The following is a 14,001-nucleotide window of genomic DNA, read 5'->3' as shown; positions in this document are numbered from 1 at the left end:
GGAGCCAATCCCAGCTGTCATTGGTACACCCTGGATAGGTTGCCAGACTATTGCAGGGCTGACACATATAGACAGACAACCATACACACTCACAGTCACACCTAAGGGCAATCAAGAGAGAACCCACACAGACACGAGGAGTACATGCCCCGGCCTACGGACCGAACCCCGTTCCAACCAGGTTTTGCACCAGGGACCCTCTTGCTGTGAGGCAACAGTGCTAACCACGACGCCACCGTGCCACCTGTATCATTTGGTGCTATTATAACAGCAAAAGAATCCCATTAATGTTAATCAAGATTGGAATTAACATAACATAGACGTTACATGCAGCTTGAGCTACATTATTGCTGCAAACAATATGAAATTATGAGTCCATTGCCTGTGATCTGTCTGCCGAGAACAGCCTCATGGAAGTGATTCTTGACTTTTATATAAACAGATGAAATTTGGATGTTTTCAGAGTCATTCTATTAAGCTGAGATAGACTCCAATTCTGTTCATCATTGTTCAGTCTTTTGAAGTCCATGCAAAGCTGGTAGCAGACATTGTGTTGCGTTAGCCTTGTTTAGATGGTAGGACCTACAATAGATGAATTTAGTGTTAAGTTACCGTAGCATTCCTGTAACTCAGAGAGTTACATCCTGTGATGCTTCATATATTTTGTAAGTATCAGCCTGTTTGCTTTACGCTTAAAACATTACTAGTTTTTCCCGCATCCCCGTTATCATATTTCTCAGGAAATATTAAATTGTTTGGATGTGTATTCCCAGCATTAAAACCTAGTTTGTAAATTAAAAGCTGCCTGTCAATATAATGAGACAAGCAGTGAACGGAAGGCTACCGGCAAAAACCTGCATTTTACAAAATACACTGTTTGTCTAAGTTAAAAAATGGCTTGCTTACTTATTCTCCCTGTATCATGGCCACAATATCTCACTTTTTTTTTCATGAAGGTATTTCTTTTACTTCCTTTCTGTCCAGTCTCCTGCCCATCGTGCCCGTGTCTGTCTGTTACAGCTGATAAGATGAAATAGACTTTTCTGAGACAGCAGGACGTGCTGTATCCCTGGGAAATTGTGTGCATGTGTGTGTCAGACAGAGAAGTACAGAGAGAAAGAGGGACTGGGGCAGCAGACAAAAACAATGACAGAACATGTTTTTCTAGAAGAGAAAATGTGTCGGTTTCCTGCGTCAGAGATACCGGCGGCACAGCGCGGCGAGGAAAAATGTTGATCCATCACTGCCGTGTTAGACAAAGGAACTCCACCCTTCCCACTGTCCAGACCTGGGATGTATGGATGTGTAAATCTCTGTCTTTCACCGTCTCTCTTTGTCAGAGATGATTTACTACAGCTTTAAGAGGAATCGCTGCTCGCTGCCTTGGAGAATCACACAATAGCTCAATGTATTGCAGAATAAACAGTGCTCTTATCTGACTCATATGCCCTGTGTGTGTGAGAGAGGGAGGGTGTTTGTCTGTGTGTGTGTGTGTGTGTAGCCATGAATACACCTGGGTGTGTCTGAGATTGAGAGAGAGAGAGAGAAAGAGCGGGAGGAAATCGGGAGCTATTACTGACAGAACTTAATGTAAAACGTACACGCATGCACACACAAACACACACACACACACACACACACACACACACACACACACACACGCACACACACACACACACACAGACACACACACAGACACACTCAGAGGTTTATAGCTCCGCGAGCCATATCCTGACAAATTACGCTGGGTCGACTGTGGAAACCGGATAAGGTAGAGCAGTGCTCCCAGCAGCCCCGTGAATCAGTGGGGAGAATGGCGTCTGGCCCAGGCTGCCCTAAATATAACTCATCTGAAATGGACTGATAAACACTGGCCACTGGGGCCCCTGCTGGAACACGGGGTGTCGATTGTGACCTACTGAACTTGGAAAAGCGCAATCTGCCATTTAGCCTCTTTGTGTGCGTTTGTATGTGTAGGGTGTGATGGGTGAGGTTTAGTATATCTCTCTGTGCATCCCATTGCACTCACTTTCTTTTCACCGGGTTCTCGCTGACATTTCTCTGTGCATTGTGACAACCAGTTTGTGTTTATCCATATTAGGTTTCAGCACGATTGTAATGCTAAGCAGTGGAGCCACATTAGGAACTTGGACAAACAGGCAGTCTAGCCCACATCAAAAGGCAGCATGGCCTCTTCCCAACTTTGGAGTGGACCAAGATCTTAGTTACATCTGAACTTAAAATGCCCCTTGACTTTAACTAAGATTTTCATCTGGGTGATGTTAAAATAAGCATCACAGTGATACAGTGACAAAATCATTAATAAAAGACAAACAAATGCACAATACCATACAAAATAACTGAGTGAACGACATCAGCAGCCATTGAACACTAACAGAGGTCGTTGCTCTGTTGACTAAAAAGGGGTCAAAGTCATCGGCCAGATAGAGATCAAGGACACCAAAAAGGACAACAAAGACCCTCCTGGACATGAGATGAGGTTACAATCTCCCCCCACAGACCATGAGATGTGCTTAAAAGCTAGTAAAGTGCACCTGAGAGTTGAGACTTTTGTCACGTCAAGTCATTGTTTTGCAGGTCAAGTTTCTTTATGCCTCAACATGCTTTACTGTACCACCGCTTCACGAAATGAGAGGATTAAGAAATGCCGTTTTCATGAGCGCCACTTAAGCAATTACTCATCTTTTCAGTTCTAATGTGTTTTCATGTAACATAATCAAAATGTATTCATCCATGCATACAGGCATGTACTTTATGCTGTGTGTGTGTGTGTGTGTGTGTGTGTGTGTGTGTGTGTGTGTGTGTGTGTGTGTGCTGTTTGCATTTTTCAGATGTTAGTTTTCTGTTGTTGACTTAACCCTGTCAGGTGCAGAGAAACCTAATCCTGATCCTCCTAATCGCCCGTGTGTCTGCCTCATAGGGGAACACCCTGATGGAGTGCTAGACAGTCACAGTTCTCAAGTGCATGTTTAACCCTTTCACTCACACACACAGTGTCCTGTTTCAAGAAATAGTCCATGTCCTAATGATTAATTCTACCATGTTTGAGCCTACAACAAATGTGAAACTTCATTATGCACAACTTTTACTAAAGGTTATCAGCATTTCAAAAATCAAACAGTCACATATTTTGTAACACAGTCACCCTTGAAGCACTAAAACCCTTTGAACCCATGGGTCATTTAAAGTAACAAATGAGTAAAATCACTGTTAATAACACTAATTGATTTGAATTCTATACACAATTAATTTCTAAGCGTTTTCATTATGTGATGACAACACATTACCAGTGAAGTGACTCAGATAGAAGTTAGTGGCAAGCAGAAGTGCCATAAAATCAATAACATCAATTTGATGTCACGCTCTGTACGGTCTCTTACAAGTGTTTATGTCAATAGCGCACTATGCTACAAGTTTCATCTCCAGCTTCGCGGCTTTTTTGACCAAAAGGTGAGCTACAATATGAAATGCACAATGCTAACAAGTGTATCCCCACCCTTAAACAGTTAAACTCCACACTGTGGTTTATACCTATAATCCCCAGATGACACTGTGCTTCCACCCTGGTTAAAAAAACAGGGTGTGGGTCCCACATTGTCAGGATCGGATGAAGAGCTTGTGTGTTTGTATGTACTTGCTGTGCTTGTGTGCAGAGCCTTTCTTAGACATGACAGTACACCTGGATTTACTTGCCACACCTGCCACACCTGTACCCCTGGAATGCATTTACCTCAGACTCACGTGTGTGTCTGCACATGCAGACACTAACAAAAGCTTGGCATACTCTCACCTCAAAAAATTGACTGTGCATGCAATGGAAAATAAGGTAGAAGACGACTGCAACATTTCCTCCTCTAGTGTGTGAAAAGAAGTATCTTAAGTACTGATACTAGAGTAACAAAATTAAGTAGTTACACCGATTGCTGATGTTGCCTCCTCTATACATGTTGAACCTCGAGTGGTTTAGTAAACCTCTACTGCAATTTAATGATTAAACTAACAGTGGGGAAGACAATCAGCAGTCAGCAAATGTGGTCAATATCATGTCAGTGTGTTCTGCTTTAAAGGGTAACATCTGTGTTTTTCAACCTCTACTCTACTTTTTCATGTTTTTCTATCTAAGTGATTAATAGGAGGGACAATTTCTGAAACTGGTCCAGCATTGGGTGAGAATGCTGCAGCCACACCAGAGTAACAGGTTACAATGTAATCACTTAGCACATTTGCGCACAATCAACTTAAATCAATCAACTTAAAGTGCTTGTTTTTGCCACTGACAGGCTCCGATTATTATCCTTAATGTCTGACAACATCATGGAAAGGATCCATACAAAGACAGCCTTTTCCTCCACATACAACAGTATGATAATTATTACAGATACACTTGACCAAAAGACACACGTTCACCTGAGGATTTGAAGTGCCTCCTCTGAGTTCTGCGACTCATCCGAGAGCCGTCTCCACCTCAGCAGTGCCTTCAAGTCAGACTGCTCTGCTGTCTCTTGTAACGAGAGCTAGAAGGAGAGATATGTAGTTAAAAAGATGAGGGGAAAAAGGGTTATAGCTGAGCAGAGAAATCAGAGAAGAAAAGATTAAATTGATTGTATAGATTGTGGTGAATTTCATCAGCACAAAGAAAAAGAAACTGCTTAAATGAAAAATCAAACACACAGTATCACGTGTAGTATCACGTTAAAAGCTGCACAGCCCACTACTGCTGTCACTGTGTTTTATTGATTTTGGCAGCAACCACAGGTCTGCAATCTATTTCTTCAGAGTCAAGCACATATCATAAAGGTGACATGATTATACAGCACAGACACAAGGAAAACATTTGTGTAACTTTAGATGGTATGGGAAAGCAAGAGGGAGGATTAGATCTGTATGCACATCAGCTCCCGGATCACAGCTGAAGTTAGTGTTGCAAGCAAAGAGTTCATACTAATGCTCCACCCTCCTCCTTTGTCCTTTTGTTTATCTATTTTTTTTTTTATCTAGGTTATCATTAATCAGTCTTATTAAGGGCTTAATAAGAAACACATCTGGAGCAGAGTGAAGCACACAATCTTCAAACTGTCAGAGGGAGCTTTACTTTTATCAGTGATCCACTTCTTTGAAATTTCCACTTTTGTGAAGAGTACGTGGCAATAGTCCTTTTTTACAATTCACATGTGGTTCAGCTCTGTTACTTTACATTTTAGTACGTCAGGAGGTTTAGGTTTGACAGTTTATTTTGTGGGTGGCCCAAGACTTTACAATTTCATTATATTTAGCCAACTCCTCTGACCTTTTAGTTTCTTCTTTGTGAATTTTTTGCGTCAGGACTTGGATTGCTGTCTTCATGAACTCCTTCCTTGTGTGCTTGATGTATGTTTTTTCCTCAGTAATGTCATGGCCAACTCTACTTGATGTGCACTCCAACCACAACAGTAACATTTGGAGGTCTTGGCACATAATTTGTAGAAATGGAAGGTTGGAAAGTCAAATTGTGTTTTCTTTGAGGTGTTGCATTTTACCAATGGTGTGAAGGTCTTGGATCAGGCTGCATGTTAGTGGTTCTACTGTAGATAGTGACAAAAGAGAAATATAGATTCGAACTGACATTATCAAAAGAAATTCAAGGACTTTCGAGTTCTTTCAAGGACTTTTTTTTCTAGGACTTCTCAAAGCAAATAACTGATTTTCAATTTATGTCATCAATATCTTCCTTTTCAGAGTAGGGTTACTTATTCCACTATTTTTAGGCATAACTATATGAAATCCTCAACAAAACATTGGAATGTCATGGAACCATCTGAAAGGAGCACAAGGGAATAATGCCAGCTGGAACTAAGGTTTCATTTTGTTTTCAGCAGAGCTATTGCATTGGCACACCACTGAAGAGGGGAAAACAAATCACGATGAAAAGCTGACTCCAAAGTCTTGTTAAGCGTAACCATGCCAACAAAGGCCTACTGGTTTTGCCGGGGTTTTAAAAATGGAGCAAAATAAATATAAACTACGCTGTCAGGAGGGGCATAATCAAGGCAGGGGCAAAGGGAAAGCATACCACAGTCAAAAAAAGAAAGAGCTCCAAGATTTCGGATTCTGAGAAATTTCATTATAATGACTTGATGAGCAAAACTTTGGTCAAGATATAGACAACCTTATATGGTTCATTTGTATTTCAATGACTTTTTAAGCACTTTGTTAAAAGAGGGGCTATTCTCAAGAAATTCCAGCACAAGAATTTTCTCCTCAAAATTAAACATTTCAAGAGCTTTGTCAGACTCAGGTATATACACATCATGTATATAAAGTCAATGAGGATGTTTTTCATTGACTGAATTTCCTTAAGACGGCCAGAGCAATCTGGACTTCATAAGTTGGCTTAACTGTATGTGAAAGCTCATGTTACCATTTAAAATGTTGGTCTACCTGGGGCCCAAAAAAATCAGCATAAGAAAGACCACCAAAAGTTACTTCTATGAATTATCTGTAGTAAATTACAATCATTAGGCAGCGATAGTACCGTACTTGTTGTGCTTGGGCCCAGATAATGTCCTCCAGGTAGGTGGCAAAGCCTTCGCTGATCCATTCCTCAGTCCAGTCTCTGGCTCCGATAACCAGGCCGAACCAGGAGTGAGCGATCTCGTGGCATATCCTGGACCCACACAGAGACAGGCTGTTCTCTACAGAACCAGGACTTCCAGCGCACAACACACTCTGGGACAGGAAAATTATATGGGGGCTGGGGAAGACAAATGACAGAAATATAAGATGAATAAGAGGGATAAAGCCAGAAATAAATTATACAAGGGAGGAAAAGATTGAAAAATGAGTGAGGGATAAAAAGGGAAGGAGGATTAGAAGATGGGAAAATAAAAAATGTTGAGGAAGTAAGAGATAGACAAGAAAATAAAGGGGGGAACAAGAGGCAACTGTGTGAATAAAAGCGATACTGTACCACTCTCCAAAAAGGTCAAAGAGTTACTGAGGTAATGCTCCACACACCTATGATTACAGAAAATTCGGCCTAACACGCCATGCACAGTAAGACAAACCAACATGTGTGCGTACTAATGATATGGGAGTCACTAACTGCCCGTCTCTTTCTCCATCTTCTACATTATTATTAGCAAAGGGCAGCTTACTCATCAAGTGCTCTTGCCAAACCTAACTGCCCTGAACAAACATCAAGAAAGAACATCATGTTCCCTGAACTGTCAACCAACAATGGGTAAAAATAAGATCACATTATTTTTTTTGTATCAAATGTTGTAGATTCATCCATGCAGGGCTCCAACTCCTCCACTTTCACTTAGTTTCTAAATGCAAATTCAAGGCAATGATGATAATTTTAGGTTGAAAAGGTTCTTATTGTGCTAATTTTCATGTTCATATTTGTATTTTCAGTTTCTACTAGAATATGTTTACATGCTTAAATGTTCAAAAAGCACTTATTTTCCTCATACTGACTTCCTGAATAAAACTGTATTCAACTCATTTTGGCGATCATCTCTTTAAGCCCCCCTCCAGAAATGCCCAGTCTGCTCTGCACCATAACTGCAGCCAGAGAATGACTGCAATGGCTGATAACGGCACTATCTAAGTGAAAAATCACCAAGCTCCCAAACAAAACCTTCACAACCAAAAAGTTTCTAGCAGGAATATGACCTGAAATCAGAGAGAGATTTATAACATTGGCAACCGGGATTGGATGCCCTGATGTTAGCATGTAGCTACATGCAGCAGTGTACTTGCAGCCAGGGAATTACTGTGTATAGTGGCACTTTCTACCGTTAAGGATCTGGTGTCTGTCTGCAGTATAGGTCAAAAAGCCCGCCCCTCCATGTTAGTGAATGGGACATAGGCCAAACTAAAAACTCAAATTACACGCGAAATAAATTTGTGTGTAATTTGATGTTTGAGTGTTTGTTTTCATGATAGGTTTGGTTTTAATGAGTTATTAAATTAAACAAAAGTGGGATTTTTCACCATCATTGACTTCATGTGCTTGCATTCAATGGGGCTGCTCGCGATTGATCAGACGGTTGTTTTGGCGGGAGTTCCCCCATCACGGATATTGTTACTGTGCAGAATACAGCTCTCTTCTACATATGTTTACCTCATTATTTTAAACTTTAGCTACATTCAACATGAACATCCAACAATGCAACATTACATACATGACAGAAAATAAGGAGAAGCACAATATGTCTTTATGGAGATTTAAATGAAAGTATTGAGAACAAAGTTTGATATATGACTGTATTTAGAAAATAATAAGCACCTGTAAATACTGAAGTTAATTATTCACTGATTTATTGAGTAAGCAACTAAATTGAAACTGAGATTGCTCTCTTCTCACAGGGAAATTTAACATATGGTAATGATTATGATCAAATTTTAGATTATGTGCACCTGAAGTGTATTCAAATCACAACTTGAGTTTGCAGCTGTGCACCCCTGTGAGAACATAATATACTGTAAGTGCAATACTCACATAATGAAATACGCAAAAACCCTTTAAGCGCTTTTTTTGGATGTCAGAGATAAGGGACTATTCTTATTTAAAGGGAAATAATTAACAGTGCTTGTGTGTGTGTGTGTGTGTGTGTGTGTTGTGTGTGTGTGTGTGTGTGTGTGTGTGTGTGTGTGTGTGTGTTTGTCTCACTCAAAAACAATTCAAAAGCCTCATTAGGCTTTTTAGCCAATAACAGCAGTTCATCAAAGCTCTGAAACAACCAAAATTGAAGAGGAAATAAAAAGGCCGTGAGCCTGAGTAAATTCCAATATAATGGTTTGCAAATGTGAGTTGGTAAATACTATTGTATATAAATAATGTTCTCCCTTAATGTCCATTTTAGATATCTGATTAAAAAAGACTAAGTTAAGAACATGGTTTTACTCTCAACTTTTCTTTCCTTCTCAATCAAGGAGGTACGTTTTAGGTTTGAGGAGGGTTTGGAAAGTTTCTTTCACTGCATTCACTAGTTGCCAGCAGAAAATGAGCTGCTGAAATAGGATTGGCAAGAGCACACACCTCAGTCAAAAACAAGTATATAAAGTTCAGTTTGATAGTAAAACTGTAGTTTAGTAAAATATTTTAAGAACTTATGCAACATGTTTGAGGTTGTGATTTTCTTCAAGTTGGCCTAAAAAAAAAAAAGGATTGTAGAGTCAAATATGTGGGATTCCTCCACCATGTTTTGCAAGAAATATATCCATGTAATACACTGATTAGACTTAGAGTCAATAACCATGCTAGCAGCTCTGTGAGGCACAGCTGTGCTTTAAACTGACTGCACACATCTGCATGCTAATGTGCTCACAATGAAAATGCAGCCTGTTAGCATGCCAGCATTTGCCAATTACCACCAAGCCAAGCCTCCAGGAACAGGGCAGGGCTTGAAAGCAAATATGACATACTGACAAAACCATAAAATTACGACTTCTGGGTCCGTCACTTCATGTCATTGAACCCAAAACGACTCTTTTTCCCCATAGACTTACAGTGTTTCCCCTACAATGTTACAGGCCTGGCACACACCGGGCCAACCTGACCCCCCGCCAGGCCTACGTTTGCAAGGTTTGCATAGGACGGCAAAGTACACTGTACTTTTTCTCCTCAGAAGGTAGAAGTCATGACCTGCTCCACTCTGCCTCTGATTGGCTAACACTCTGCACCTTTGCTTGTTAGATCGTGTTATAAGAGTGGCGTGGCTCCTTTAGAGGCAGGACAGTTTGTGTGTTTGTGTGAGCGTACGGTGTGAGTGGTCCAGCGAAAGTGTGTAAGCAGGTGACAGGGGTGTCGGTGAATGCATCGGAGTATATGGAGCAGAAGAGAGAAATGGGTCTTCGCCTAGCAGTAAAAGTAGTCAGCTTAGCAGTAAATGTGCAGAGCAAGTCACAGTTTCCAGTTAATAAATGCTGCTGCTGCTTCTCAAGACCAAGGGAGCTCCCGTCTGTTGCCTTCCAGCTGCTGGTCAAAGTGAACAAATCTCCCTTGTGCTAGCTGACTATGGTCGGGGACCTGAGACAGGAATGGTCAATAATTGGTTACGTTCAGGGTAAAAATATTAGGCAAGCAGACACAGAGGAGGGCGGGTCATGTCTTTGCTATCCTGAACGCTCTGCTAACCTAATTGTGGATAAAATAACATAATCATGAGGTCTCTCTAGACTTTCCAAAGTGTATGGATTAAACTCTAATAGTGAATTGAGTCTTTTTGCATCGGTTGTGTGACGATGAACACAATTTATCAGCCATTTTAGTGTGGCAAACATGGACTGAAGCTCGGCGAGGAAGAGACTCGCTGCTTCACGCTGATCTTCACAAGGTGTTTTGAAAATTGACAGGATTCACTGCCGTTGTGTCTGTGACTTCTTGCATGACTTGCTTTGCAGCTTGAAGCACTGAGAAACTTTCATAGGAATGAACGGGGCCCTACCTCCAATGTTGCATCGTGTTCTCTTTATACATCCATGCACGAAAGCAGCACAAATTACCACTGAGGCTGACGGGAATGTAAAAAATTAATAAGTACAAAGTTAAGGGAGTGCTAAAGTTAATATAATATGTCTTAAGGGGAACATAAACGTGTATAATAAATTTTAGGGCTAGCTATCCAATAGCTTTTGAGGTATTTCCTTAAAAAACAAACATGTCAACCTGCTGGTAACACTAAAGGAAAATTCAGGGGATCAACGAAGCCAGTAAGACACATTGTCTGGGAACCATGAATATCTGCAGCAAATTTCATGCATCCCAAACAAATTTCAAATTTTTCATTCTGAACTTGTAAGTGTTGGACAGACTGACTCGACTCAGGCTCAAGGGATTACTAAGTTATGTTTGCCATTTCAAACCACCTTGTAGTCTGAACCACATCCGTTTCATTCATGATGTTACACCACAACTGTCTGAAATGCTCAAACTGCAGACTCTCACACAGGACATGTGATTTTTAACCATGAGACAGCTCTTTTAGAACAGGACCAATAGGAGTGCTCTGACAAAGCCAAGGTCATGGCTGAAGACTTTTCCGGAGCATTCTTTACTTGTGCCTTATGTAATGGGCTCTGGGTGCCCTGAGGGGTTTAGGGCCGACTGTGCGTGAGAGGCCGGCTATTCTTCAACAGAAGAATGGGTGAGGGGTCACAGAGGTGCTAATGAATGGTGTCTCTTCTCTCCTGGCCCATATAACAACACCGGCTTGTCTACAGTTCCTTTCACACTCCCTAGATCTTAAGTGTCCCAGTCACTATTGACCTGACTTTGGTGGGAGAATTTATGACAAACAGCATGGCCCTACTAAAAAGTATTTTTAGGGTCAAACCACCCCACTACTTTGTCAAATATTCTGTATTTAAAAGTATTCATTATATTATTTCTGTCTAAAAAGTAATAAAGACTAGTTCTACCTTTTACTGCTGAGATGCGGCAGCAACAATTACTTCACCTGTTGGATTGACAGTCTACTCCCACAGCCACAATAAGCCCACATATTGCTGCTATTGATGAATTATAGTATGCTGTAAAATGAGCTGCTCTCATCAAGGGAAGATTAGCATCTTAAAACACCAGATGACAGCAGAGTTATTTTCTTTCCTTGCCATAACCTAATTATGATGACAAGTCAATTATAAAGGAAAACAGAGAGTAAAGACAGGTTAGGCTGGGTCTGCCAGACAGTCTATTTTGGAGGAAAACAAAATCGGATGTCTGAACAGCACAAATACTCTTTATTTCCCAGAGGATTGTTTTATCAGATAGAAGGCAGGCTGTTGCCTTCTGTTACTTAGGAACATGTCAGCATCATACAAAAAGGGTCTTATGGGCATAATATCCGAGACAGCATCTCAAATCTAATCCCATGTTTTTCCTGATTGCACAAACAAAAGCTCTCACTGGAGCAGGAGATGCTAACATTAGCCTTATGAGTTTCTTTGTAGACTAATCTTATTCCCCCACAATTGGATAAGCACGCCTTTGTTGTCAGTTCCAGCAGTGCGTTATATGCGTGCGTCTGTGTGTGTGTGTGAGTGAGTGAGTGTGAAACACAAAGACAGCCTTTCAGAGACGGCGCTTGCACATGCTCCTCTGAGGGATGCGGAATCCATCACTACAGTGACAAATAGTGTCATCCCACCATGGTGGGGATGAATAACAACAGCATCTTTCACATTCACTGATACACTGACTGACATTAGTTGACATCAGGGACCTGTCGGGGATACATGCATGAGAAGACTTTTACACACATTCATGCATGTGTAGCACCTGCACATGTTTGTACAACTTTCATCTCCACTATAGGTCTGAATCTGCTGTAGGGCTGAATGTTTGTCCTTGATCACCAATCAACAGTTTCTGTGCGGTTTCCAAGTAAGGTATTAGACATTAATTTGTAAGCAAATACTATCTTCATCGCACAATGTGCTTCCAAATTCTCTGTTTTGCAAATATGCAAATGTGACTCACAAAACAAATGATTTACTACAGCTGCTGATTACACCAACAATTACAATCAATCAAGCATTAAGTGATGATAACGCAACTCTCAGAAACTGTGTGGGTAAATTATACTCTGTCACACAACTTCCACTCCTTCACGTCTTTGCATCACACACTTGTTGACGAAAAATTCACAAATGCGAACATTTTCTGATATCTTTTTTTTTCTTACCCCCCAAATTATTGTGGTAGTTTACTCCAAAGTGATTGTCTTATTCATCTTCTTTAGCTTTTTTTATGGAGGTATTCTTAACTTTCAGGGTCTGTGAAAATTAAAAATAAAACTCCTCCCATTTATTACACCAAATTATTTACATAAATGATGATGTTTTAACCAACATTAAAGAACTAGTTGCAATGAAGGCCAGTTGCATTGCCTCATGTCGTCATTGTCTTTGCCAAAAAGTTGCACATGAACACACTGCAAATATACAGCCAATGGCTAACCAGCATGAATGTTCTGCACCTGCATGAGAGGAAGTAACTCTCCACACTAGCAGGTGGCGATAGTCTGTATTCATCATTCAAAAAACTGAGTTGAACTGACAATAAATTAATTGCATCCTCCGTAGGGCTCTACGTCTCCGATTCAACATGCTAAATTGGCTGAAAAAAAAACAAAAACAGCCAACAACTGCCAACTAGTGCCAACACTGGAAGACACATCGCCAAAACTGCGGTGACAGTCGCTGCCTAGCGACAGCCCAACATTGACCAACAGCAGACCGTCACCTTGGTAATCAAGGCCTTTACTGGAAGACCAAAGTTGCCCTCCACTTTTTACAGTTCTCCTTTTACTGGTGTTACTGACTTTTACCAGATGGTAAATCCGGTACCATCTTCTAGGTCTTTTCAAAAACATGATGCATTTTATATAAATAAAAGGATCAAAGACAGGTGAGAGAAAAAAAGGAAAAAAATGGTCTTGATCCTCTCGTCATGGTTACTAATAATTTTTTGATGATTAGACATTAAATGAATTTCAATGACGTGATGTCCGATTTAAATTTGACCACTGTCTCCTTTAGAGCATGTAAATTAATCAGATTTGTTGGTCCTGTCTCGTGTCCGTTTTTGATGTCTGTGATCTATGTGTGTTTATTTTTAACTGTCTGGTACAGTACCTGTGTGACACACTGCCCTTCAGTTGTACTAAAGATTTACTCTTCTCTATTTAGTCACGTTCTTGTGAACAACACATTAAAGACACCGAATTACGATGTCTGAGATTTAATTGGATACAAAATGTAAATTTTAGTCTCTTCTGTTAATTATGTTTCTTGTTCTTAATTGCCATCATGTGTTATGTCTTAAGGCTCCGGTGAAACTATTCACGAATATGCTCTGAAAATATGTGCCCAAACACTCACACTCACACATTTGCAGGCAAACACTCTACATTTTCATATGTAAAAGCTTACAAACACTGCTATGAATTCATATCCAGAGGGCGATAAACAAAGCTTATCACGATGAGAGGC

The 14,001-nt window shown here is 40.5% G+C and overlaps 1 protein-coding gene across 7 annotated transcripts in view; it reads right to left on the bottom strand.

Annotated features, from left to right (window-relative positions):
- Positions 1–14,001, bottom strand: part of LOC121944473 (aminopeptidase O (putative)) — a 97,072-nt gene that overhangs the window by 61,468 nt on the left and 21,603 nt on the right. For all 7 annotated transcript variants that reach the window (XM_042488271.1, XM_042488276.1, XM_042488272.1 and 4 more), the window contains 2 exons: positions 6,538–6,751; positions 4,429–4,535 (listed from right to left, as the gene is read on the bottom strand). In XM_042488271.1, the coding sequence (XP_042344205.1) occupies positions 4,429–4,535; positions 6,538–6,751 (321 nt within the window). The remainder of the gene's footprint in view (positions 1–4,428; positions 4,536–6,537; positions 6,752–14,001) is intronic.

Source organism: Plectropomus leopardus, chromosome 6, assembly GCF_008729295.1.
Source record: "Plectropomus leopardus isolate mb chromosome 6, YSFRI_Pleo_2.0, whole genome shotgun sequence".
NCBI classification, from domain to species: domain Eukaryota; kingdom Metazoa; phylum Chordata; class Actinopteri; order Perciformes; family Serranidae; genus Plectropomus; species Plectropomus leopardus.
Note: the sequence above shows the minus strand (reverse complement) of the source record. Positions and strands in the feature narration are given on the sequence as shown.